Source organism: Epinephelus moara, chromosome 19 (genome assembly GCF_006386435.1).
Source record: "Epinephelus moara isolate mb chromosome 19, YSFRI_EMoa_1.0, whole genome shotgun sequence".
Lineage (NCBI taxonomy): Eukaryota > Metazoa > Chordata > Actinopteri > Perciformes > Serranidae > Epinephelus > Epinephelus moara.
Window position 1 is genome coordinate 16,756,922 of NC_065524.1, and position 25,374 is coordinate 16,782,295.

Genomic DNA, 25,374 nt, shown 5'->3' on the forward strand with positions numbered 1-25,374 from the left:
GTTTACTCAACGATGCAGTTACAATCCAACCAAGTGAGATCTGTAGTTACTCTGCTTAGAAAAGCAACACAAAATGGGCAGTTCACCCTCATAGCTAAAGATACAGTAGCAGGGTGGAGAAATTTTTGAGTTAGGATATGTTGCTGGTCACTAGTTAGTATAAGTTTAGTAAAAGCAAAAAAATATTCACTCTTATGTAGAAAATCTTAAAATATGTGTAAAAAGCTTCACTGCAGTAACGCGGGTCAAATATGAAAAACATACTATAGTATGTCCCGAGGTCATTTTCATGTCGTGCCAGTACTAACAAGACTTAATACATTTTCTCACCTAATTAACAAAATGCATGTCTGGGCTCGCACTGTGACTGGATGGTGCTAAAAAGCTCTGTGCATACTTACAGGAGGATAGAATAGAGCGAAGTTCTGTCATTTTAATAAGTTGTCAATTGTTTTGCAAATTAAACCACTATTAATCCTATTCATCCACGACTATCCACATGTGATAGTCCCATGCAATGTATTTGAAAAGTGAACCTTGAACACAATTACAGGAATGCAAAAACTATCACCAGTATCTCATATGGCATCAATAGTACAACCATTGAAATGTTAACTTGATTTGAATATGTGATACAGTGCGATTTAGCTTTACTGGACCACTGGAACTACGCTGGTACAGGGTGTCCTCCTGTCAAAAGTGTTTAATCAAGGGTGTGTTAAAGTATGACACAAGTTGGTCCCTTTTGGAGTAAATGCACTTTCACAACACTCTCGAGATCACACAGGAGATGATCATGTGTCACCAATATCCTTCAGGAGCCGACTGCCCTTGTGTCAGGGAGATGTGAATGGAAACAGAGTGCGAGGGCTAAAGTTGAGTGTTGATCTCTGGGGTTTCTCACCCCGACATTCACACACAGTCTATACAGTCCCAGCAGTCAAACCCTCTCCTTCAGATGTACACAGATGTAATTCCTCACCCATGTGTGAAAAATACTGCTTCTCCACTCCTCTACTGTCAGAAAGAGAGCAGGAGGATGAGCTCAACTTTGAAGGCACCGCCACTATTTAAAAACCAAACTGTAATAACCAATAGTAAAATGACAAATAAAAACACTGAACAACCCAAAAAATGTTTCCTTGTTCATGTATCATGTAGGAAATATTATGATGTGTGTTGTTTTTGGAAAAAAATCAAGTTCAGTTTAGTTTATGGTGCATTTTCTAATTATGCTTTATTTGATTAATTCTTCTTCAGCAGACTGGAATTAGACCACTGACACAATTTTACCTCCCAAGGAACCAAAAACACTCAAATCAAACTGTCCCTTATGTTGCTGAGGACCTCTATTAATTTAAAACAACCCTGGATGTCCCAGGACTTGACTTTGTGAACCACCCGTGTAGATTTCATACTGTAAATGCCCACTGGAGGACAGTCCATCCACAGCCAGATACTCTATATAAGGATGAAATAAATGGGCCAGAAATCTGGCTGTGTCCTATTTAGCAGTAAATGACATGCAGCAAAGGGACACAGGCTGGATTCGAACCCGGGCTGCTCTGGCAACAGCCTTGTACATGGAGTGCCTGCTCTACCCACTAAGCCACCGACACCCTCATACAGCACTTTTAAATCATGAGTGATACTTCAGTGTAATTTCTCATTATGGATGAATTTTAATGGCTGTACACATGCCACATTTTTTGTGCCCTCAAATTCATCGTTTTCAATGTAGACATGCAGCAGGCATGTGCAAATGCCAGAGCAATGCTGCCATGGCATGCATGTGTTCCCGAGCACCTATAAACTGAGTTCAGCTTTTGAAACACAACAGCACGCACCGCATCTCATGTGATGAAGACGGAAATATCATGTGACTGAAAAGTCGATTCCTTTTCGTGCAGGGCTGCTAGAGCTACATCTGTCCCATGGACGACAGGCCTACACACCTATAAACAGCGTATATTCCAGTAAATAGGCTATAATACAGTGCTTGTCAAGGTTGCCCAGCAACCTTAGATGCAACCTGCCGCCATGCTCTTCAAAGCTGGTGCATAAAAGGCACAAGAGTAGCACCCAGTGCCTGATCTTGCGTTTTCCAGGCAGTTTAAGATACAGCATGTGTATGGACCCTTAAACAGCAACATAAAGCCCTGAACAACAGCAAGTAAAGCACATTCAAGTTTTAATTGTCTTGTAGATAACTTCAAAATGTTTCTTTTTAAATGATATTGAAAGTTGTTTATCATCTGCATAGCAGAATATTTACATTAAATCCATCTTTTCATTTATTTTTTAAAATAATCTGGAACATAATATCTCAAACAGGGTCATTGCAGTACAAAAAGCATCATTTATGTATTTACATGGTGAACCTCAAAAACTCTCATTTACATCATTTAATATTTTTCATCTGTACACTGTTTTTACTTACTGCTGTGAATATCATGGAGCTGTGCTTAATATAAGCAGGCTAAAATGGATTTGGGCTCACAAACATTAAAATATATGTTTTCCCTGCTATGCTGAACAAAAACATTTGCTGAACAAAAGGGAAAAGTCAACCAGTAATAAAAGTAAAGTATTCATTTTGTTGTTTTGGGGGGTTTGAAACTGAGGGTGACTTCTTGAGACAAAACCACATTTTAAAAGGGCTACTTCAAGAACTTGAAGTCTCTGTAGCTTCTCATTAGTACCATTTCAGATGTGAAAAAAAATCTGTCTTAATTAATTAAAGTACCACAAAATTGAAAACAGTCTTTTGCCTGTAAAAACTTACTTGGAAACAAATAAAACCTGTTTCATTTTGGGTTGATTCTTCCCTTAAGTCGCAGCAGATCAAACATCCTGCACACATCCTCCTTCTCTCCACGCGTGCAGACACACCTCCATCAGAGGGACGGAGGAGTCACAGGAGTCCAGGCTGAAGGTAGTCGCCCGTGTGGAGAAGTGTCATACTGAGCTGTGTCATGCACTTCTGCTGCTGTGCCGCTGTCGTACATGGGAGAGCCAGAGGAGGGCACTGTGGCTGAGTGAGACAGGCTGGTGTAGTGGCTGCCCGACCCTCGAAGGAACTGTGAGCTCAAGCTGTTGTTTATCCCCCCATTCTGGGACACGGGAGTCAGGGGCGAGTTACTCACAGACCACAGGCTGGTGTACTGACTGTACAGAGACATGGAGAGAAAACTTCTTACTCAGCTCTTCTTAGCAAGTTTTAGAAGTGATATGTGTACAGAAGTTCATGAATGTGTTCAAAAATGTTTTTTTTTTGTGAGAAGAATGAGTACAGTACATTAGATAGATAGTTTTAAGACACTGTTCTCATAAAGTGCAGTCATAAAGACAAAATGGAAAGCCAAATTTAAGTTAGAACATATACATAAAGGTGAAGAATTACAAAGCAATACACATTTCAGTCAATACACTGATTTGTGCTCTATTAAGGATCTTGAAATTGACAGCAAAAAAAATATTATGGTCTTCTGTAGAGAAAGAGTTAAGATTGTTTTGCCCCATGAAGAGGGTCAGAGCAGAAAAAAAGATGATGAAACACCTTTTGATCTGTTTTAAACTTGTCAGGAAACTTTGACATGTTGTGACCATCTCAGTCTGTCTTTATGCTTTTGTCAACTATTGATACTCTACTTTTTTACTTATGGCAAAACTATTTTGACACAAGCAGAGTACTAAAAGATGTAGCTACTGAATAGCCTTCATTTTCAAGCAATCTTTTTCAACGTTCCTTTAAAATGAAAAATGCATAAAATGACTTGACCAATATAGTTCAAAGATTCAAAGATTACTTTCATATTTTGTTTTCTTTTTCTCCCTCTAATTATTGAGTTTACTGTGTGTATGATTATCTTACTAGTTGTATGTTTAATTTGCACCTGTGATACTTGAGTGTCTACCTGCAACTTTTTACAGTTCCCTTGTTCCTGATCTGTGTTTTTTGTGATTTAGTTCTTCTCTCTGTCTACATCTTCTTTGTGTTTGTGAGTTGTATTGTGATGTGTTCAGTTGGTGCAATATAAATGAAGAGGAACTACACAAACCTAGAGTTGGTGCCAGAGGTGGAATTGTGGGCCATGGGCATCATGCTGGAGTGTGTTGGCATCTGTAGACTGGACCAGTTATCGTGGCTTGAGAGCATCGACAGACAGGCTGAGGAGTTATCGGAGTAACCGACTACAACACAAAGAGAAGCACTGGGGTTCAGTAGGTGAACAGGGGACTGGTGGTTTTAAATTAATTTGTAAGAAATCATGTTATCACTAAACATGTTGCCCTCTCAGTTTGATTCAAGACTCCCTGTCCCTGTGATATCATGTGACAGTTAAAGGTGTGAATATTCCCTCCATACATTCCCCGTCTGAAGCCCAACCATTTACAGCTCTGTGGCTCCACTCACACAAAAGCCAGAGGAATGCAAAACATTCCAAGCTCAGCAACATTTGTTTGAGTTTCTTGTTAATAGCCGAGGAGGAAGTGGTGTAATTCCTGGATGTGTGACGGTAAAGGGTGGAGAGGAACACTCACTGGGAGAGTTGGTCCGATGGGTGTAGGGACTGGTGTAGGGGGCAGAGCGGTGGTTCCTCAGGGTGGAGTAACGCTCACAGCCATGAGATGGTGAGAGGGAGATGGGACTCCCAAATTGGCTGTGAGGACTGGCGGGAGGGCAGAGAGAGCTTGAGCCTGGAATAAACCAACCACCTACTGGTCCCACGGATGAGAAGAGACATAATGAAATTATATGAGCACCATATAGCTGACAAAGTGTGACATGAAATCAGAAGGATACATGAAAAAAATAGTGCAGTGCTTACACTGAGAGTAAGATGACTGCTGGTTTTCATTGGCATCTTCTCTTATATCTTTGTGATCACTCCTGAAAAAAAAAGATTGACAATACTTGGCATAACTTTTACACAAATAAACACAAATACAATTTAAAAAATGTGTCAACAATGTGGATTCTTACCTCTCCTTTGCATCTAGGAAGGCCTTGGCAAAGGGGTTGTGCTTTATTTTAAGAGCAGTTATCTAAAATCCAAACATTAAAGGCGAAGAAATGTTAAAATTTTGGTTTTCCACCGATAAAAATCACAAAAGAAAAACTAAATGCTGTGCGTTAATGCGCGTAAAATACGCACATTTTACGCGCGTACAAGAAGCGGTTTTTTTTTTTTTTTTTTTTTCAATATTAGTATTTAATCAAATATTTATTTTTAAAAATGCCAACCTCTTCGTTCTGATATGCTGTTACTGCGATGAACTGTGTCTCCGGGAAAGAGTGGCTAGTGATCATCCTCCTCGGGCCTCCAACCCGCACTATGTGGATGCGTGGCTCGTACTTGTGTAAGGAATTTAGCATTATCTGAACAACAACAGATGACAATACATAGTTATAATCAAAATTTTCACATGAATTTCATTCTATAAATTAAATACTTTAATTTGGAAAAGCACGTGGAAGAGAGTGATCTGTTTTTATCTAAAGAAAAAACAAAAATAGTAATATCGAACCTCCTCTCCTCTGCTTACCTGGCCCCCTCCGTTGAGTTTATTGGTGAGTTTGACTTTACTGAAAGAGACGGGGGCTTTCATCCAGTGTGCCCCGAAGTTTGGAGAGTCCGGGTGGATGTACACGCAGCTTGGAGTTTGAGGTTCAGGTTTGCCCCCAGGTACCCACTCCCCGTTCACGTATTTCCACCTGTGATTGTCCGCAGATACGAAGTCCAGCAAAAAAGAATACATGGCGTTCGGGTCCAAACCAGACACGTTCACTTTCAGCACCGGGAACATCCGCCTTGATTAAAGGAATGACAAACATATTTAATATTATACATAAAAGTGTTGTATTTTACCTGATATTGCGCACTGTGTGTTTGCATTAAAGCTCACCTGCCATTCTTTGTCACTATCATTTCATTTGTAAGATCCTTAAATTTCTGCCAAAGCTCGTTCTCATCCAGGGACACTCTCAATTCCTTCTCCGTGGGGTCTCCCTTCTCGCTGCCGGCCTGCAGCTCACTCTCCACCGCACTGAGTAGGTGGTCCACCCGGTGCTGACCGACCTTCCCTGGACACTCTCCGGCGCCCGTGGCCATCCTGTCCAACAGCTCCAGGGCGGAAAAATTGTAACGCCAGGTCTTCTTGAAAAGACCTATCTACCACAGATAATCCTCTACTTGTAACTCCACAAAGACAAGTAGTTTTCTCAGGACGTCATGAAGCTCCCAAATATATAGGCCAAAGAGAAGCTCCATCTCGGGATGGGTGTTTGGAGCAGAGATGGTTGGCTCATCTCCTCTTTGATCTTTGCGGGCCTGTCACCGATTGGCTGGGAGCGGCCATATCATTGAGGTCCACAGGATGACAGCGTTTTGAATAAAGCAGTTTAACCTACTTTATTACATCAACCTGTAAACATTGACACTTAGATCAAAGACACACCTGCAGAAACCAAAGCACTGTGGGCTGACCATGGCTGGTCCCCGGTCCCTCAAGACTTCACTCCAGACTTCTTGGACTTTTTAAAATAAATGTTTCCCAATCTTTAGATTAAAAACTATTGCTTTAAATGTTAGCACATTGTTCTGGCTGTGACAGATTTGGTGAGGCAGTTTAGGACATGTAAAGGAACCTGGCACATTTTCAGTCCTGGTGAACACTGTGCCAATTACAGTATAGGTGATGAAAGAAGTTCTTCATATATCATTAATACAGTAATTAATAAATGAATGACCACATGAATAAATACTGGATGGAAAATAACACTCAAGTGCAACCACCACATCCTAAATAACTATTGCACACTTTTTTCTTTTTTTTTTTTTAGAACAATCTAATGGCTGTAAAGCTTCATCATCATCACAAACAAATTCTTATCACAGTTCAAATCATTTAATGTTATTATAGAATAACTTCTATTTCACAAAACCGACACATGTGTTAGGACTTTATGGAAAGTCTGAATTTAATATAGACTTTTCACAAATAATTTAACCAGAGCCGGTCCTGGCACATTTGGTGCCCTTGGCAACGACAACTACAAACAAGAACAAGAGCTGATGAGAAATCAACAAAAATAAACAACTTAGCTAAAGAACATTTATAATTAACAAATAATAAACAATAAAACGATACAGTCTGTGCAAATTTGCAAATTTCATCTCGTTTTTGTTTCGTCCTGGATCACCTTTTCACTTTCTCTAAGGCTTTCCACATACACTCCACTCCACCATTTCCCTTATGTTTAATGTTTTTGAATGTCACAACAGCTTTTTTTTAATTTAATCTACCCTCTGGGTGGTGCCCCTCAGCTGCTGCCTATGTTGCCTATAAGAAGATGTCATGTAGCATTGTTATATTACAGTATAAACGTATGCAATAGTAGCTAATCAGTATGACATGGAATAAACACATGGTGGTAATGTAAAGAAAATGAAAAAAGTATCTCTCACAGTTGACAGACATTAATGAATCCACAAACTGCATATTATAGATAACCAACACAATAATAACTGCACATATTCCCCATAAAGAGATGGCAATATCTTCAGTGATCTGTGTTTACTGTGTAGTTTCTCCAGAGCTTAAACCCACGGTCAATTACCTAAAGAGAGAAGAAAAAATAATATTTTATAAACATTACAATCTTTATACAATTATCACTCTGACAGATCATTTTACCTCTACATGCTTTTGTTGACACACGTCTTCAATAGATAAAGGATCAGGTGTTTTACAGCAGCACACTGCTGTGTCCCAAACCAGAGTGTCAGAACATTGGTGGCTGCCAAGAAAACACCCACACATGCACAGTGACAAGTGATAATCAGTCTTTGGTCTCTAACAAACAAATTAAATAAATGTTAAGGATGTTTTTTTAAATGCACCTGGCTGAGGTTGTTCTGCTGAGATGCCGAGGAGATGACAGACGGTCATTCTGGATAACTTTCGGCTGTTTCGGAGAGCAGGGGGGCGGCTGGTTGGTTTTGCCTGTCTTCCCTTGTTTGGACTCAATGCTTGGAAGCATCTATGGAGGAACAAGAACATTAAAAACATCTAGACATGTGCAGCAGTGTCATGTTCACAAATAACTACTGTATTCTGGTCATTTTATCCACTGTGACCTGTTGCTATGGTGGCTTCCAAAGGAAAAAAACACAAACGCTAAAGTCAGAGAGCGTTGTGACAGCTACGTGTTAACTTCCATAGAGCTCTGCGGTGTTGTGTTGTGTTGTGGCTAACTTGTGTTACTAACCAAATCTTGGTTGCCTCCCTCCTCCTGCCAGCACAGTGAGTCTGTCTCCCTGTCCAGCAGTCTGGACCAGAGTTCACAGCAAGCAGAGAAAAACAAACCTCAGTCAGTTTAAAGACTCCTTCAATACGCTTCTGATCTCCTGTCTCCCTTGTTGGGTCTGAATGTTACTCATGTACAGAACATACAGAAAAGGGTTAAAATATCTATGTTAGTGCATCATTACTTTTTTGTTTCTGCCTGTTTGCTGAGTTACCAACCTCTGGGAGACAGCCATGTTGGTTAAACAAAGAGCATACATGTGTCTCAGCCGCCTCAAATAAATCTCTGCTTTCCTGCTCTTCTCAGGAACCTCAGGGATAATCTGTGATTGAGAGAAAGTCGTAAACATGAGCGTTTCCCTCCAGAGTTCTGTGCTGGGCTACCAAACACTGTAACAGACAGAGGCAACATTAACGACTGACCTACCAAATCAGGCATCTTGCTCTGGAAGCTCCTCATGAAGTTAGGCTGTAGGGTTGCAAATGTGGGGGCTTTCATCTGCGGGTGGCACATATTACATTCATTTATCATTTCCTTGTCCATTAATCATTTTGTAATTGAAAAAGAGACATCCCCTCGTATACGAGCTGAGGTAACCATGGTGTAAAAGTCATAGGTGTCATAGCCAGTGTCATTTCCCACAGTCCTGGTGTCCCATTTGGCGCCTCTCTCTCCTCCTCCAACACCCCACCCAGCGCTAACTGTCACACCAGGCCACTTCCTGGTGTGGGCCTACAGCACTGTGAATTAATGTTATTGATCTATATGGTGCTATATACTGTGGATCCCCAATTCTTGGCGGATGAAATGCAGGTGTAACTCAAATACACTTCACAGAATACATTCAAACATTGCTTTGCTTCTTTTTCTAGAGTCATACAAGTGATTATTGCATATTTCTCGCCATTTAATCACTTTGCTTCACTGCAAACCATTTTTTTAACATGCTGTGTGCCTGATTTTTTATTTTGATATTGTCACCTTTCAGGCCACCACTGGTTTCCATTTGAACCAGGAGGGCAAGGGTACTAAACTTGCTTTGCCCAGGGGCCACTTTTGCAAAATGACAGGAGGTCAGGGGCCAGTAAATGAACAAACACAAGTAATTAATATATTAAAAAAATAGTCTGGACCTCTTCTGGGGCATCTGGGGGATCCTCCCCTGGCACTGTAATTTGATTTTGATGCGTTTTTTTAATGCACTGTGGTCCTTATTTACATTCAAGGTAAGAAAAACTAAATTCCCGGTGTGAATAATTTTATTTTCATTGTGAATTAAAGGATGGTCAGCCCGTCACCCAGCAACCTATCGCAGGCCAGATTTTACCCACTGGCCACAAGTTGGGTAACACTGCTATAGGGTATGAAAATCAACTTTATGAGACACTAAATTGCTAAAATTGTGATGTTACCATTAACATCTGCTTTAATTGTACCTATAATTTGGCATTGTAAAGTCTGGCCACTCCCAAATTCTCATATTAAAATAATTGGACACCATGTGGCAGCCTTCATGTTGTGAAAAACATCTTAAAATAATATGTGAGCACTTTGAAAAACAGTTGACATTAACAAACAATGCATAATACAAAGATAATGAGCTAAAAGATGCTGAAACACTGGTATTGTCCTTTAATACCTTATCATTAACTCATTAAATAAGTTTAGTAGATAAAATAATTCCAGCAGATGATATAAAGTAATTTGATTCAACATACAACCTAAAAAATAACTTTAAATTATCATAAAGTTGAACACCACTCTGAGACTGTTTAATATTTATACGTGTTCTAAAGCAAGGTAATATTTTTAGTCGTAGTTGAATGGTATCCTTCCATGTATATATTATTGTGAGATAAACAGTAAAGTACTGGCCTCCTGACTTCACTGCAGTTCCCATACATATGTACTGTAGGTGCCTCTGAACCCTGGACCGACACCCTGAGGATGTCAACAGGGGTGGCCGTGCTCTCCAGCAGCGGAGGATCTGAGATGTCAGCGCGGAGCTGCGGTGAGTAATGCTCCTGCATGCCTGCTGGCTTTCACCAGTCTCGTCTGACCACTGTTTGCCTTCCCCTGCTCTCCCTCCAGCCAGGCTCATCCTCTGTTTGCTCAGGCCCATTTTGACACAGAGGTGAGAGAAAAATGAGTCCTGCGTGCTTGTCCGTATATGCTCAACTCAGCACCTGAGCATAACCTCATCTCCAATGTTCCCACTATTCCGAGTGTCTTTACAGGCAGCCTCTCTCCTGATCTGTGGTATCACTGGAAAGATGATTTGAAATAATGCTCTCTATGCCTCTACCACCTCTTAATATCCTTCGTCTTCTTTAATTAATAAAAAATGTAATGTCCAAGTTTAATCAGCACACTTTAACAAGTCTTGTGTTCACTCTTTGAGCTGGAGGCATGGTGAGCCTTTTCCTTGACACAAGCTACAATTATACTGTGGTGATTTGTTACCTGAATATTTAAAAGGATAGTTATGTTAGGAAAAGAGGAGACAGACACTACTCTCGCACCTGTGCATTATGAAGTTGCAGCCAGCAACTGGGTATCTTTGCTCCGCATAAAGATTGGAAACATGGGAAAACAGCTAGTCTGGCTCTCTCTGAAGGTAACAAAATCCACCTACTATCACCTTTAAAGCTCGCTTTAATTTAAAAGTGTAAAACAACAATTTATGCTTATTAGTGGGTGTCAGTATGTGCTGGATATGTCTCTCTGTCAAACTAGAATTACCACCCCATAGCTGTATGCCTCCACGTACCAGTCAAGTTGCATTTACAGTTTACATCCATGTTTGTGAGAACACGGATGCTTCATACACATTTTAAACCCAGCAGCACAGAAGATCTACAATCAGCAAAGTTTTAAGGAGGGCACCCAAGATTAGAGTCACCAATTCAGTATCTGACCAAATGTCTCCCCTTCTGTCTGTCTGCGTCAGATATGACGTTGAATAATGGTCAGAAAAGTGTTTTATACAAAATATTATGATGCCACAGTGAAGTTGACCTTTGGCCGTTTGGATATAAAATGTCATCACTTCATCATTATGTCCTATTAGACATTTGTGTAAAGTTTTGTCATAATTAGCAAATTAATTCTTGAGTTATAGTGAGGTCACACTGACCTTTGACCTTCAACCACCAAATTCTAATTAGTTTATTCTTCAGTGCAAGTGGACGTTTGTGTGAAATTTGAGGAAATTCCCTTACAGTGTTGAAATATCGCGTTGATGAGAATGAGACATACAAAGTCACAGTAACCTTGACCTTTTAACTATGACCACCAATGGACAACCCAAAAACATAATGCTTCCAGCCATGGCTATCGCCAGCAGGGAGGCATGAAAAAAATTAATCGGCATTTTAATACTTTGATTTATTACAACTGTATTAAACAAACAACATTCAAGAGGTGCTGTAAGACTGTTTTTTTTAACCAGTTTTCCTCAGCTTCCAGTCTTAATGCTAAGCTAACCTAACTGGCTGATGGTGGTAGCTTCATACTTACTGCATCGACAGCAGTATCAATCTTCCTATCTGACCCTTGGCAAGAGAGCAAATAAGTGTATTCTCCAAAATATCAGACTATCACTGAAATATTTTGTTTGTCACATGTACATTGTTACTTTTAAATGGTGAGAGAAAATGACTGAAATAAAAGCTAAGCTTGACACAAAGACAATGAACCTATACAGTTTAATCAAACCCTCAGTAATATGTGTCGTCGCTGAGTGTATTTGATCTGTCTGGGTTTATGTGTGTTGGTTTGAGGAGGCAGTTTGTGATCACTGCTCCAGGTGTGTTTGTCTCTCACTGCTCTTGTTAAGTGGGATTCCTGCCTCTGTGGTTCTGACACTAACCTTGGGAAACATTCGCTCAATTTCATCCTTCTCCTGGTTGCCACTGAAGATCAGCTCCACCGAACTCTCCCCTGAACCAGACCCTTGTTCTAATAACCTACACACACACACACACACACACACATGAAAAGATTAGTTCATTTTACAGAAGGTGAAAAGGCCATTGATGGTAAAACATACTTAATTTAAATAATCAAGGTAATCTATGTCAAAACATCTTTATTATCTGATCAGCGTGCTTGCCGCTGTGATGTCTGACCTGCGCACAAAATGTCGGGTTGTTAATATATTCCTAATGGTGTGCTACTTCTCAAGAGCAGCCATAGTGTGGTGCAGCTCACACCCAATAACACTGCGCACTCGGGTGACAACACACTTTGTCTGCTGGGTGCAAACTGGCTCCAGGGAGGACTCCTGAGCAAGGCAGCGTTTACTCACAGGGCAGTGCAGCAGGTAACAGATCTATACAAACACCAGGAGCTGCACAGGAGGCAGGTGGAGGAATGAGGATGTGGACCTGTGTGCTTATATATGTACAGTATTATTGCACACTGATATCTCATTAAGAAATGTTGCCTAGCAGCATCCTACAAAATAAGAGGCAACTAGACCAGCCCTGTCTTATGTTCACTTTCCACTCAATGAAGTTATAGTAATAGACATGGTATGTTCTGGTCAATCTAATTTTGTAGCCCTGTAATGCATACTTGTGAAATTCAACATGTTGAAGAGACCATGACCAGATGGCCACAAAGATAGCAAATTACTGCCTCAACTGTCCAATAAATCACAGCAGCTAATAATAAACATATAAATAGCCACAAAGCGGGACAGATTGGATGAATTGGCTCATTACTTAAATACATAAACAAAGACTTTGCCATATTTTGCCTTCAGTTCTAATTGCTTTTATTTTGGGTATTTCTTATGGATGTGGGGAATGTGCCTGTGGCTCACAGTCGAGTTGGGGGGCGCAGGAGGGGCGGCTGTCTTGTCATGTTTGTCTGTGGAGTGGTGAGATTTCACACTGATGAAGGACTTGTCAGCGCAGGCCTTCACTCGCCTTCTTACTAATGTCCCCAAGCCAACGTGCTGCTTCACGGTGGCAGCCTCGTGCTAACATCATACATGCTCCTACTAAACAGGGTTCAGCCCTAATTAACAACAAGGGTGACAGCGGCCGACACTGCTCTGTTATACATTCACAACATGTAAACGAAAAGGACTCTGAGGGTGATATGAGCAGACAAAGATGTAAAGTGGATCTGAACATCATGCCTTGGAGATTACTTTTTGTAGCTTAAGTGTTTTTAAGGCAATACTTTTCGCTCACCACCACTTGAAATAACTTAAATAACTTTGTGTGCACTAAATGCTGAAATTTAAGATTTGAAACACTTGAAACGGTTAAAATACTGAAACATTTGAAGTTGTAGTTGATCTACACAGTTACTGAAAGAAGCTGAAATAGTAAAAGGGAGGTGCCAAAGAAGCGTAAGTGAAGCGTGAAGTGTCAATTTAAGTGTCAGCTGAAGAGTAAGCAACATCTATCTATCAATAAAGTTTCTCAACAGGGATAATGCTTGTATAACTAGTGAAGAGTGGAACCACAATGCAACTCAAACTCTTGCACGCTCTCAGATTATCTCTGACACTTTTTGCTAAATGGAGCACTGTTTGTCTGGAAGCCCATAAAGCTTTAACTCTCCAAACAGTTCAACATCTGCTGGCAGCGCCGGCATGAAGTGACACCACTGGCCCAATTGCTATATCTCTTTTGTAGCAGACATAATTACGACATTTTCCCCTGGATGATGTTTGTCAGAGTCAAAGTGGCCGTCCGAGGAGGTGAGCCTTAACAACAGCGGGGTCAGATTGTGTTGGGTCATCTCACTTCTACGTGAGTAATCAGCTTTCTCCTCCAGGAGGGTCCCTGCCAAACAAGCCTCCAGCAGAGTCGGTGTTTGTTCTTTAAGGCAGTGCAAACAGAGACCATGAGTGCTCACAGTTTTAGACCAGAGGCGTCCACAGCTGAATACCATCTCCCCGCCGGCCCAATGCCAGCTGCATCTTTGACACAAAACCTCTGACATGTAGGACCTCAAATATACAAAGTATTTAAATCTTCAAATTCATTTGATAAGGGTATCGGTGTCTGATGCACATGTTATACTGCTGCCTACTAACATAATCAAATAAACTCAGGACTTAATATGTTGTGTCACTCAAAAGGAGTAGTATTACATGGGGAAGATCAACACCACTCTCATGTCTGTACAGTAAGGCTAAGCTACAACCAAGAAGCTAGTTAGCTTAGCTTACAGTTGAGCACATTCATTTTTCCACCTCCACTTATGAATGGATTTAAGTTCAAGAAACAAAACATTACGTGTTAATTAGTGGGTTTTAGAGGTGCTGGTAGGTAAACTATGTTACCTGTGGGAAGAGCCAGGCTAGCTTTTCCCAGTCTTGGGCAATGCTAAGCTAAACTAACCAGCTTCTGTCTGCAGCCATACAGTGCTGTTGCTGCTGCAGGAATGAGTCCCATCAGGATGCATTTTAGCACTCCCAGTTCCCTCATCTTGAAGTCTAATGGGTTTTTTGAATGGGTTTTATGGTCTGCGGTTCACACAGGCTTAAAAGACCTTCCGGTTTTGTTCTACAAAATAAAATGCACCAATAAATACCCCACTCAAAAATTTTGAAGCTTTTAGTTATCTTTAAGAAGACGGTTGATATAAGTGGCTAAATGAGACTACATCAGACCAAACATGGCTTTACCACCAGGTTGTAATGGCGACGTTACGTCATGTGAACGTAGTGTAGTTTGTTTCTAGCCTAACGTCAGCTTTTTTCCTAAAAAATCCTAAAATTCGTGTTCGTTTCAAAAGATTATCTTGTTGAAAAGTCTAATGAAATATGCGCATAATAAGCATTTGTTTGCCACAGATCATATTTTCTGCCATAATCCAAAATCCAAGGGAAAAATCCTGTTGGCTTTCTGACAAGGGAACCAGGGCAAAGCTGACTGCTGCGTTGGCTGACTGGAAAAAAAAAATTCAGTCATTCAGCTCTTTATTCAATGGACAAATAAGATCAATCTTGTCGTCTACCTCTTGGTGAGTTGGGATGAATACATGTTGCGAGCACTGAATGTTACAGGTTATATAAGGAAAGCAGAGATAAAGACTATTTGAAATGAGTAATTAGTCAGTGGTCGATACCCAAATACAAACTTATTACAATGTCGGTAGTCTCCATCTGCCATGGCCCTCGTGTCCTCTATCTTCAGCAGTGCAGGGATGTTTTTCTGACGTCTTGTACTGAGTCATCAAATCAATCGCAGGTCTGCTTTCCAGCACTGTCAATGTTATAGCAAACAAAGTCACACCTACTGATTTTGTATAATACATCTACAAAGTGGTTTTATATATTGTACTGTAACTCAACTCCTTTTCCTGACATCCTCCAGACTTTTCTGTAGCTGTGATGGGGGACAGTTATATGTGATGTGCCCATAAAAGTCCTCCAAGTCATGGTGGGTTTTCAGATGTCCGTGCTCAGCTAGCTGCCTCTGGAGGTCAAAGATCTCACAAAAGAGGGATGAAAAATGAATCAGTGAGTGAGCGGATTAAAGTCAGGTGTCATACTTTTTGGTTCTGGGACAAAACCTACCAGGTAATAGCTGGTTTTAGGGAGGGACTCCAGGTATGAGTCATTGTGCTGCAGCTTGACGAAGGCCAACTTCCTTTGTTTCTGAGTTAAGAAAAGAGGGAGGCAGACAGACAGCCAGAGACGGAGAGTTGTGGGAATAGAGATTTAAAGTGAGCCTTCCTTGTTTCAGGGGCTGGGAAACAGAGTACACAGAACAAATGAGAAGTAAACACACAGCCACAGGAAGCCATTAACGGCAGCAAGGACCAATTAGGCCCCAGCAGGTGTTCTTGCCTCTGCCTGCTTTGGTCCTGCCTCACCTCTGTGTCTGTGACGGAGCCTCTCGATCTAAGCTGAGGAAACAACGGGTGCTTTCATTTGCTCAGCAATTTGAAGCAAAGGATTCCTGCTAGAGGGTCCCTATAGTCCTTTATTGTGCTCTTTTTGTCTCCCCCCCCATCACCACCAAGTGCAAGTCATTAGAGAGGACAATTACATTCTCCTGAAGAAGCTCCGCTTTTACAGGAGGGGAAGATAAGACAGGATCTCTCTCATGTTAGACCCCCTCTATGCAGGCTCTCTAGAGCTTATTGCTCTTTTCACACCCTGCCAGAGAAGAGGCGACACAGTCAAAATCAAAGTCAATCACAGCAGCTACTGCAGAAGGAGAATTATACAGAATAACAGGAAATACAACTTGTAAAAAAAAAAAAACTGAACAAACAAACACAAAACATTAAAGGAAAGAGAAGTGAAAGAAAGTATGAAGCAAAAAAAGGGCCAAACAATATATGTCTTATAAACAACTTCATACCTAATTGTGAAACGTCACCATTACCTTATTGTTGATATTTTAATACCACTAAATTTAAAGCATTGACATATTTTTAACTTTGAAAATCATCCATCTAGATTTTTGGTTTATTTTAAATTTTATTCATTTCTTTATTTAAAATTTCCACTGATGGAAATGCAAATGGGATTTTAAGTATTTTCAGTGGTTCACCAATTTAGACGGATAAATTAAAATGTCCAAAGTTGTATTAATTATATTTTTATATAATAAAATGTGTCAAATGAGAATTTGAAAACAATGTGACACGTAGTGATGAACCTACAGAAAAATATAACGTAAAACTTGTAAATTCCAATAATGACTTTTTTAAGAATTAAACAACTCAATACTATAAACTCAGTGGTTTTTAATTTTAACATTAATTATTCAGCAGGTGTGTTGTTGTTTATAAGTTTCAAATTATTACAACCTTTCTTTGCTTCCATACAATGAACCAAAAACACTTGGCTGAACTGCTCAAACATCACGTGCAAACAATTTGTTTTATCTGCCACAAGGGAACGTTTAACTGAAGCAGGTTCATTTGGGTGTTGCTTCACTAGTCACATTCATCAACAGTGTTAGTCTGCTTTACTGTGCAAGAGTCACGGAGTCACATGTTGAAGTTGTAAACCACAGCTGTAATTGTTTTAATGATATGCATGTCACTTGAGGAGCAAAAGAAAAGTGAAGGTGTTGCAGTCAAAACAGTGAGGCTTTGACTTGCAGAGTTGTGTATTTGAGCCCAGACAAAGTGTTGGTGCAGCAGGAGGCAAAAAGCAGCGTGTGGGCCAAATCAGGCCCTCTGGGAAAATACTTGCTCCCCTAATATGATGAAGTTTTTACTTCCAGGACTGACATCAGAACTTTTCCTCTTGTAGGTACAAATGTTAATCCCAATAAATATGACTTTGTTACACATGTGAAGAGAGACATGCAAACCCAACTGCACTGGGCAACTTGAATGCAGCATGCCCTAAGATAAAGTCCTAAAACCTGCCTGTAAAATAATCCCACAATGAAAAATGCTGATGCAACTTGCCCATGGATGTTGGATGACTGTAATGGGTGATCCTGGTGGAGTGTGTGTCAGAGAGAAAAACAAAATACAGTCAAGACTGGAGGACCAACCAGGCCACTCCCCAGGAACCCCAGACCCCCAAACCATTTCATGTCAGATTGTTTTTGGTACTTCAGCGGACTGAAGATTTGTTAGGGAATGTTACAACTTTGCACCACTGACGAACAATATCAACTACAGCTCAAAATCTGGGAAGAGACCTTTATTATTCTACATTAATTAATTTATATTGTGCTTGTTTAATAACCCTTGGGGCCAAGCAGTATAATTTCAAATCAACACGTGGCCCTTGAGCAGATTTTTGCCCCCACAAGTTGTAACACAGAGTAATAATGTGATCACACTCTGCAGACTGAAAAACAAATGAACCAGAAAAATGCTTAAGGTATTGAATTTAATGTGTTTAATAAAGAATATGATCTGCAATAAATAATATCACCACAAAGACAACGCCTATCTTTTATTTTTAACTATTACATGTGAATGTCAGACAGATTTTGACCTCTGTATTTCGCGCACATGACTCAAATAAAGCCCTCACTTTTTATTTAATGATTTACCTGCTTGGTGTAATTCTCTGACTTTACCCTGACTGTCTCATCTCTCTGCTGCAGCAGTAATCTCTGTGAGTGGACCTTGTCTCTGAGCAGGGCAGCATAGCGGCGATAGAGAGCATCTCGGAGACGGTGCATGTTCCTGTAGGCCTCTAGATGGCGCTGGAGGATAAGCAAATGAAAATAAAGGACACCAACTGAGGGGAAGTGAGCTAAAGGGAAGCTTTACCTGAGTCTGGAGGCAGAGAGCAGTGTTTCAGTATTGACTACAGAGAAGAAGGTGATGAAATCATTGATTACTGATCAAAAAGAAGTGGATATTTCTTTCTGCTGTGTTCTCTCACTGCATCATTGTGCGTTCTCTGCTGATGTATAAGTGTCTCATCATTGGTAGAGTATTTATCAACCTGATCGAGCTGAGCCTGGCGCCGGGCCTTGGCCTCTTGGTCCATGTCTGGACTGCTGCCATGCATTGCCTTCCTCCTCCGGGGCTCGTTTCTGACTTCATCCCCTGCCTATCAACAGTAAAAACCCAATTTAGATGCTGTGGGAGTGAATCAGTCATCTTGCTTTAAGATTAAAAAAAAGAATGCATTTTTGGTAATCCCTCTCATCTGCCAAGAGCAACCTCCCACACAACAGCCTGACATTGTGTTCTTGCAATACCCAGCCACAGAAAAAAGAAGATATGCAGGAGGAATATTATGCCCACCTCCTCTCCTACAAAGCCCTCACCTTATTTCCTGTATATCTCTAGAAGACAATTTTGTGAGTCTGTAATCTGCCTTAAACATATTATTGGGCAACAGTGTCCTTATTTAATCCTGATGATGACTGATAGCCAACAGATGTTGCAGAGGGAGGTTTGACAGACATAATTCAACTATCATGAGGCAAATATTGTCTTATATAAAGTATAAAGAGAAAAAGGAATGCAAAATGTGGAGTATGTTGCCAAAGAATGCAAAGCTAATGGGAGTATCAGCATGCATGCCAAAGCAGATTTACTACACAGAAAAACATGGGAGGTACATGCTCCCATTTACAACCCTTAAATGAAGAATAAAACATGCTTGAGCTTTTATGGGAGGACCGTACTCTCTGATCTAAGTCTTCTCTCTGAGGTCACCCTGTCTCTGGGAAATGCCTTGCTCGTAACAGGCCGCCACTGAACGACCACATTACTGAAGTTTATGGGCTGAGTCTGCTCAGGAAGTGTCTGCTTTGTCTTTTCTCACAAAAGCTGCTGGAAAACACAGGATTTATCAGTTCCGTTGCCACAGTAATACTGTGGTGGCAGAGCAAAGGGACCTGCAGTTCTTTTGCTCTCACTGCTGTGTGCAAAGTGTCAGTGACGGGGCGAAGGCAGCATCCATCTGCGCTCCCTGCCACTATAAATCAGGGGAGGATAATGCAGCCATCCTGCTGTACCACGTCACTCTGCTAAACAGTGATCGTGATATTGCAGTGAGGTGGACAGAAGCCTGCAGCCATTTTTCTCTTCTTTTTTGTTTTTACACCTGATCTAAAAAGAGAAGAGCTGTGGCTGAGACACTGTAGACAAAAATAGAAAATGGAGACATTAGGTGCTGCAGGTGTTAACAGAAATGGTTTGTGGCAGGCAGAGGATGAAAAGAGAGAGCTGAAAAGAGAGACCTGCAGCATGGGGAGGAGTTAACAACTCCAAATGAAAAAGACCTTGACTTTGGACAAAATGTTTCCACTTGTAACCAAGCCGACCGTCTCAACTTGTTGCCAGCTTCTGCTTCTTTAAATTCTACTTTTCCTATTGAGTACAAGTATTTGAGCTACTTCAGACATAATAATGCAGCTCTCACCCCCAGGACAGTCATGAATAGCTCAGCTTCAGGCCTGACCCAGACAGCAGTGAATACCACAGAGAGGCACATAAACAAGGCCACAATTGAAAATAACGACACAATAGAGGAGGATTACACAACATTCAGTCACCAAGCGAGTAGATAATATCATCACAGGAGCCAGGGAGAACCAAACGGGTCTTGGTACACACTGTACTGGCTCAGCCATGATCTCAGTCCGCAACATGCGACAACAAAACCACTTTGTGACACGACAAGATGCTTTATTCTGGCAGCTTGTTTGTTTACTAACAAACAAACAATCTGTTATGTCATGTACTGGACAACAATAAAAACGTGTACCAGGACACATGTTTGACATCTTATTAATTCCTCTATGTTTATCTATTCCTGAATAAAATGTCATTTAACTGGATGACAGCAGAATATAAACATGAAACAGTCAGTGCTGATGGGTTATTTCAAATACCTTTCTGACACCAACAGGGAATAAGTGTGCATCTGAAATAGAAGGCAGAGTGCTTGATTGATGAAGGTCTTTAAACCCAGACGTCATTGCAAATCCACTATTAACCTTCAGAGAAAACATTGTTGGCATCAAACTCCAGAAATAATATCAAATGACAATGTTACCTGAGGATATAAGTCACTTATCAAGGATAACTTACCAGCTGTGGGTGTGTGGGGGGGCTTTTCAGACGCACTGCAACGCCTCAAACTCCTCTATCCAGCTTGTGGCTTTAAAGTGTACCACACTCTGTGAGTAAAACTCTGGTTACCAAGTTACAGAGAACAATGGAGAAGAGTTAAACCTTATTGCAGGGCACCTTCACACTGTACACACAAACACACACATTTTGAATGCATTTGTGAGCCTGCATGAAGATTTAAAGGAATACTTCACCCACAAAAGGAGCATTTGTAAATCAGTTAGTCATATCATGTTACCTGAATGTATGTCTCTACAGAAAGCAATAAATATATTGATTAATTGAATGATTGGGGACCGTGTTTAACATTAGCAAAACTCACACAATTCGTGCAGCATGATCCAAGTCTCATTTGTTGTGCTTCACAAACGTGTATTTTCTCTAAAACTGAACTGAAAATGAAACTTATTTGGATTATTTTTAGCTAAAATGCATGTTTTTGGGAATTAATGAGCGCACGACTGGATAAATACTACTGATATTATACTGCGCAAGTTGTGTGTAAGTTTGTAAAAGTTTGTAAAATAGATTTTTTGATATAGTTTTGCTGTTGTTACGGGTAGTCCCCAGTAAGTCTATCAATATGTCCACTGTTTTCCATGGAGGCATGCAAGAAAAACAAAGTTTTCTCCACAAATTCAAGGTAACATGCTGTGACTAACTGACTGACAACAGCTCATTTTGTGCGTGAAGTATTCCTTTAATTTGTGTCCAAGGCTGGCATGTGATCGCTGTCTCCTTCAAAGTTTCCCCTGACTGGTTTGATGGTCAATACAATAAAATGTCAGCAGCTGAATGGAACCAACAAAGAAGCCAAACATGTCTTTATGGCTTAATTTCTCTTTAAGTGTGGTTTATTGTATCTTGCTAGAAACAGTCATGTGCTGGGTTGTTATTAAGCTCTCAGTGGATCCCTCTTTCTCCCTGAGCAGTACATGAAGTTCATTATGTAATAAAAACATGGTTCTGTGTAGCTCAGTGGGGACCACACGAGTCTGGGAATGTCAGGATTAAACTCTCAGTTCAAACTGGGAATAGTTTTGCAGCAGGTCATATAGCTCTGGCACTTTGGGTGAAATCATCTCCCAGATATTTGGTAGCAACACTGTTTATCTCTAGTAGCTACATGCACTGTTTTGTTGGATATAACAAAAGTAAAGCAGACTGGAGGTAATTTCCTGACGGGATCATGCACACTGGCCCCACAGTACACTGGTCAACCCTGCTTAACAGGAAATCTAAGAAGCTTAGAACACTAATGCCCAAATGGCTTCAGGTAGGTGCAGTGGCAACAAAAGGAGCCTTTAAAATACAGTCTGGGAAGTGGCCAGAAGAGTAAAAGAAATCTAAATGGCTGCAAATCAGCATCATGTAACAGAATTATCAAGAGGCACAACGCAAATCAGCTTTAGAGAGATTTAAAAGGGTCAGTCACACTTGCATAATTAAAAAAACAAACATTTTTTTTACTTCAATTGGCATAAAATCAGCTGAGAAAACGTTTGACAGCACAAACATTTAGTAAATATTAAATACTGTACATCGCTGATAAATCCCTACAACGGATATAACCCTCTTATTAGAGGAAAAATCAACAGTCCAGTTTGGTTTCAGCAGCAGGCGCATAGAAAGCGCTGTTGTTGATAGTGTATTGTTCTCAAACACAAAGGAGCGGCTTTCGCGTCCCTTTACGCAAACCCCTCTGCCAATCCACAGGCGCCCCACTGAAAACAAAAACCATGTGCAAAGAAGGAGAATATTAAGGTATTCAGTTCAAACTTTGACAAACCATTGAGCAGGCAAAGCAACGTCCCTGTGAACCATAAGAAGCACTGTTGGCTGAGCCACAGACTGCAATTACGCTTTCAAATCTTATTTTTGTGGAGGCCAAATTTCCTCTTATTCCAGTGACATTTCTGTTTTCAATTTCTTAAACAATTGTATTTTTTAAGTGACATGACATCTATTTTATGCAATAACTTGGAAACAAACTGACATTCTGTGAAGTGGATTTTCTCCCTTCACATTTGCAAACATTTAATTTACAAGACTCAAATTTAAGATGCCATTGCAGCAGGCCAACATCGGTGCACACATTTCAGAGTCCATCATCTGTTCAGTCTGCTGTCTAAAGAAAAAAAAAATATCAACAGTCAGGTGTCAGCAGCCTTTAAGGTGCGGGAGTGCAGAAAGTTTGTCGACTTTTCCCAAAGCAGCGGCGTTTTCCACTCCTTTGAGCCACTCTTTACATTTCCTCACAACAGTCTCATCCACGTCTCCATCCTCCTCTTCGTACTCCACATCGTCGTACTTGTATTGGTCATTCAAAAGAGATATCTTAACAATGGCGGTGATGTCCTGCTCGGCGCTTTCCACTTTGGCGACAGGAGCGCAGCCCTTGGACGCCCCGTGCGCCTTTTTGGATGGAAAAACGCGCCTGTGTCGAAAGTCCGCGGAGGCGCAGCACTTCTGTTGCTTTGCCATCATCTGCTTTTCTAGATTTCGTTTTTGGATGACAAGGATGGCTTCAGGGGTAAGACTGAGGGTAAACTGAATCTCCTTCTTCCCGTCCTCTTTGCCCTGGAGGTGTCTGGCGGAGTCCATGGAGCTGGAGCGCCTGACTCCTTCAGATGAGTCCTGAGGTTTGGGTACCGACAGCCAGGAGCACTTTCCCTGCGTCTCCTGGCCGGTACTTGCCTTCTGAGAGGGGCTTTTACTCTTGTCCTGCTGGGCTTTTCGCCCTAAATTCCGTAAATTCGCCGATGTCCAAGAAGTGGACGTCTTCTCCTTATCGGACCCTCCTTTCTCTCTGCCGGATTTGCTGGTGAGCTCAGTGTGAGGAGGCACTCCGTTGGCTTTCTTTTTCCCGAATAGTTCCCTGCCGGGAGAGGAGATACGCTGGTGGAGACTGATAGGCGGAAAAGGCATTTTAGTGGCTGGAAGTGGTCAGGATCAGGATACAAAAACGTGCAAATGTCCAAAGTGCAGACGAGGAAGCCCTGCGCAAAGCGACGAGCGGCGCTCAGCGAGCATTATCCAGCAGCGAGGTGGAGGGAGGCTGCAGTGCACCTGTTGTCCGCACTGACCGGAGATCAACTGGTGCACACACACGGCCTGGCTGCTTTATGATGGAGCCGGCAGGAAGGCGTGGTCAGGAGGAGCACCAAACAAAGCCAGGAAAAACTGTGGTGATGTCATTTCATAATTCCCAATAACTTCCTGAAGCAATGAGCGACATCCAGCTCATGTTCCCCTCATGTTTCCTCACAGCGCCGCTCTGCTGTGTTAGTCACTGGAAACGCACATCCTCTAGGCTAATGGTTTATTAGAAAATTAGCCTGAATTATATTTATAATATTCCAAGGAATTGAGATGTAGTTGTTGGATGATTACATTGGTTTTCACATGTGTGGATTTATCTTATTTGTGTAAATTCCACTATCTTTCTCCAATTTTTAAGAGTTCAACTGTGACTTTAAAGGTCCAGCGTGTAGGATTTTGGAGGATCTATTGGCATGAGATGGAATATCATGTAACAAGTATCTTTTCTTTAGTGTTTAAACACCAGAAAATAAAAATTATAGTGTGTTGCCTCAGAATGAGATGTTCATATCTACACAGAGAGAGCAGGTCCTCGTTAATGGAGTCCGCCATGTTGCACTGCCATATTTCTACAGTAGCCCAGAACAGATAAATTAAATATTGGCTTTATAGGGCCATTCACGCTGTTGCATTTTTGGATTGGCCACCATAGTCAGCAGCCCCCACGCAACATGCTAAACAGCATCAGAAAAACACAGATTTTAAAATAAAGCAAGATAAATAAATACTCAACATCCTCTTGAAACAGTCTTAAGCTGGATTTATACTTGTGCGGCAGACCCTATGCCATAGCCTACGCTTTTGTGAGCATTTATACTTGTGCACTGGTCTATCTGTGTCACTCTACAGTTACACCTCCAAAACACTACTCGGAAGCGGAGGTTTCTGTTAAGTGCTGTAAAGTTTAGTTGACTCAAAACACACCCAAAACACACATGGCTTAATAGACACAAGTACACAAATCAGCTTCACTATAACTGGCAGCATTCACAGACAAACACTTGTCTTTATCTGGACACATTTTCCCTACAAATACAACATGCTAATGTTATTAGCACAAGTCTATGGCATTTTACATTGTATAAATTAGCCTAGTGGCTAGTGGACTTTTCCTCTTGTCATATGAAGCTAGTGACAACAGCAACATTTAAGAAAGGTAACAGTACATTATTTGGCTCCATTACAACTCACAAGGTTAAAGTGTAAATCCCTGAAAGATAAATCACACACAAGACTTAAAATACTATTTTTGTGGAAGCTTGACTATCTAAACAATTTACTGTTTCGTATCTGTGAAACAGGGGAGGTTACGTTTCTGGGGAGGTACATGTCAGGCTATGGCATAGGCTAAACATCGACGCAGAGCCTACGCCCTAGATATGGCATCAATTCAACTCAGAAGTATAAATTAA

At 41.0% G+C, this 25,374-nt stretch overlaps 3 protein-coding genes across 4 annotated transcripts; all 3 read right to left on the reverse strand.

The window, feature by feature from the left end:
- Positions 1 to 1,215: 1,215 nt before the first annotated feature.
- tbxtb (T-box transcription factor Tb) lies at positions 1,216 to 6,267 on the reverse strand. Of its 2 annotated transcripts, none has more exons than XM_050070606.1 (8): positions 5,911 to 6,267; positions 5,551 to 5,815; positions 5,249 to 5,383; positions 4,988 to 5,049; positions 4,833 to 4,894; positions 4,546 to 4,719; positions 4,062 to 4,194; positions 1,216 to 3,168 (listed from the first exon to the last, which is right to left on the reverse strand). In XM_050070606.1, the coding sequence occupies exons 1-8, from the start codon at positions 6,114 to 6,116 to the stop codon at positions 2,898 to 2,900; spliced, it is 1,308 nt and encodes a 435-aa protein (XP_049926563.1). In that variant the 5' UTR covers positions 6,117 to 6,267; the 3' UTR covers positions 1,216 to 2,897. The 2 variants fall into 2 exon arrangements, with proteins under 2 accessions (XP_049926563.1, XP_049926562.1); XM_050070605.1 differs by having other exon boundaries at positions 4,546 to 4,722; positions 5,911 to 6,266.
- Positions 6,268 to 7,201: 934 nt separating this feature from the next.
- si:ch211-130h14.4 (uncharacterized) lies at positions 7,202 to 21,561 on the reverse strand. The gene is made up of 14 exons (XM_050070600.1): positions 20,819 to 21,561; positions 20,620 to 20,724; positions 18,717 to 18,824; positions 18,316 to 18,471; positions 15,861 to 15,941; positions 15,636 to 15,774; positions 15,429 to 15,546; positions 12,186 to 12,282; positions 8,741 to 8,812; positions 8,533 to 8,636; positions 8,276 to 8,336; positions 7,908 to 8,047; positions 7,702 to 7,804; positions 7,202 to 7,624 (listed from the first exon to the last, which is right to left on the reverse strand). The coding sequence occupies exons 2-14, from the start codon at positions 20,704 to 20,706 to the stop codon at positions 7,568 to 7,570; spliced, it is 1,323 nt and encodes a 440-aa protein (XP_049926557.1). The 5' UTR covers positions 20,707 to 20,724; positions 20,819 to 21,561; the 3' UTR covers positions 7,202 to 7,567.
- Positions 21,562 to 21,696: 135 nt separating this feature from the next.
- prr18 (proline rich 18) lies at positions 21,697 to 23,990 on the reverse strand. Its single transcript, XM_050070609.1, has one exon. The coding sequence runs from the start codon at positions 23,786 to 23,788 to the stop codon at positions 23,021 to 23,023; it is 768 nt and encodes a 255-aa protein (XP_049926566.1). The 5' UTR covers positions 23,789 to 23,990; the 3' UTR covers positions 21,697 to 23,020.
- Positions 23,991 to 25,374: the final 1,384 nt, after the last annotated feature.

Excerpts from the sequence above, each read along its gene's own strand:
- tbxtb (XM_050070605.1), bottom strand. The coding sequence starts at position 6,116 with ATGGCCACGGGCGCCGGAGAGTGTCCAGGGAAGGTCGGTCAGCACCGG. Across the intron at positions 5,384-5,550 it reads AACTCAACGGAGGGGGCCAG|ATAATGCTAAATTCCTTACA; the intron begins GTAAGCAGAGGA and ends GTTGTTGTTCAG. Across the intron at positions 4,195-4,545 it reads CCATCGGACCAACTCTCCCA|TCGGTTACTCCGATAACTCC; the intron begins GTGAGTGTTCCT and ends TTTGTGTTGTAG.
- si:ch211-130h14.4 (XM_050070600.1), bottom strand. The coding sequence starts at position 20,706 with ATGACGTCTGGGTTTAAAGACCTTCATCAATCAAGCACTCTGCCTTCT. Across the intron at positions 15,942-18,315 it reads CAGAGAATTACACCAAGCAG|AAACAAAGGAAGTTGGCCTT; the intron begins GTAAATCATTAA and ends TTCTTAACTCAG. Across the intron at positions 12,283-15,428 it reads AGATGGAGACTACCGACATT|GTTATTAGAACAAGGGTCTG; the intron begins GTAATAAGTTTG and ends GTGTGTGTGTAG.
- prr18 (XM_050070609.1), bottom strand. The coding sequence starts at position 23,788 with ATGCCTTTTCCGCCTATCAGTCTCCACCAGCGTATCTCCTCTCCCGGC.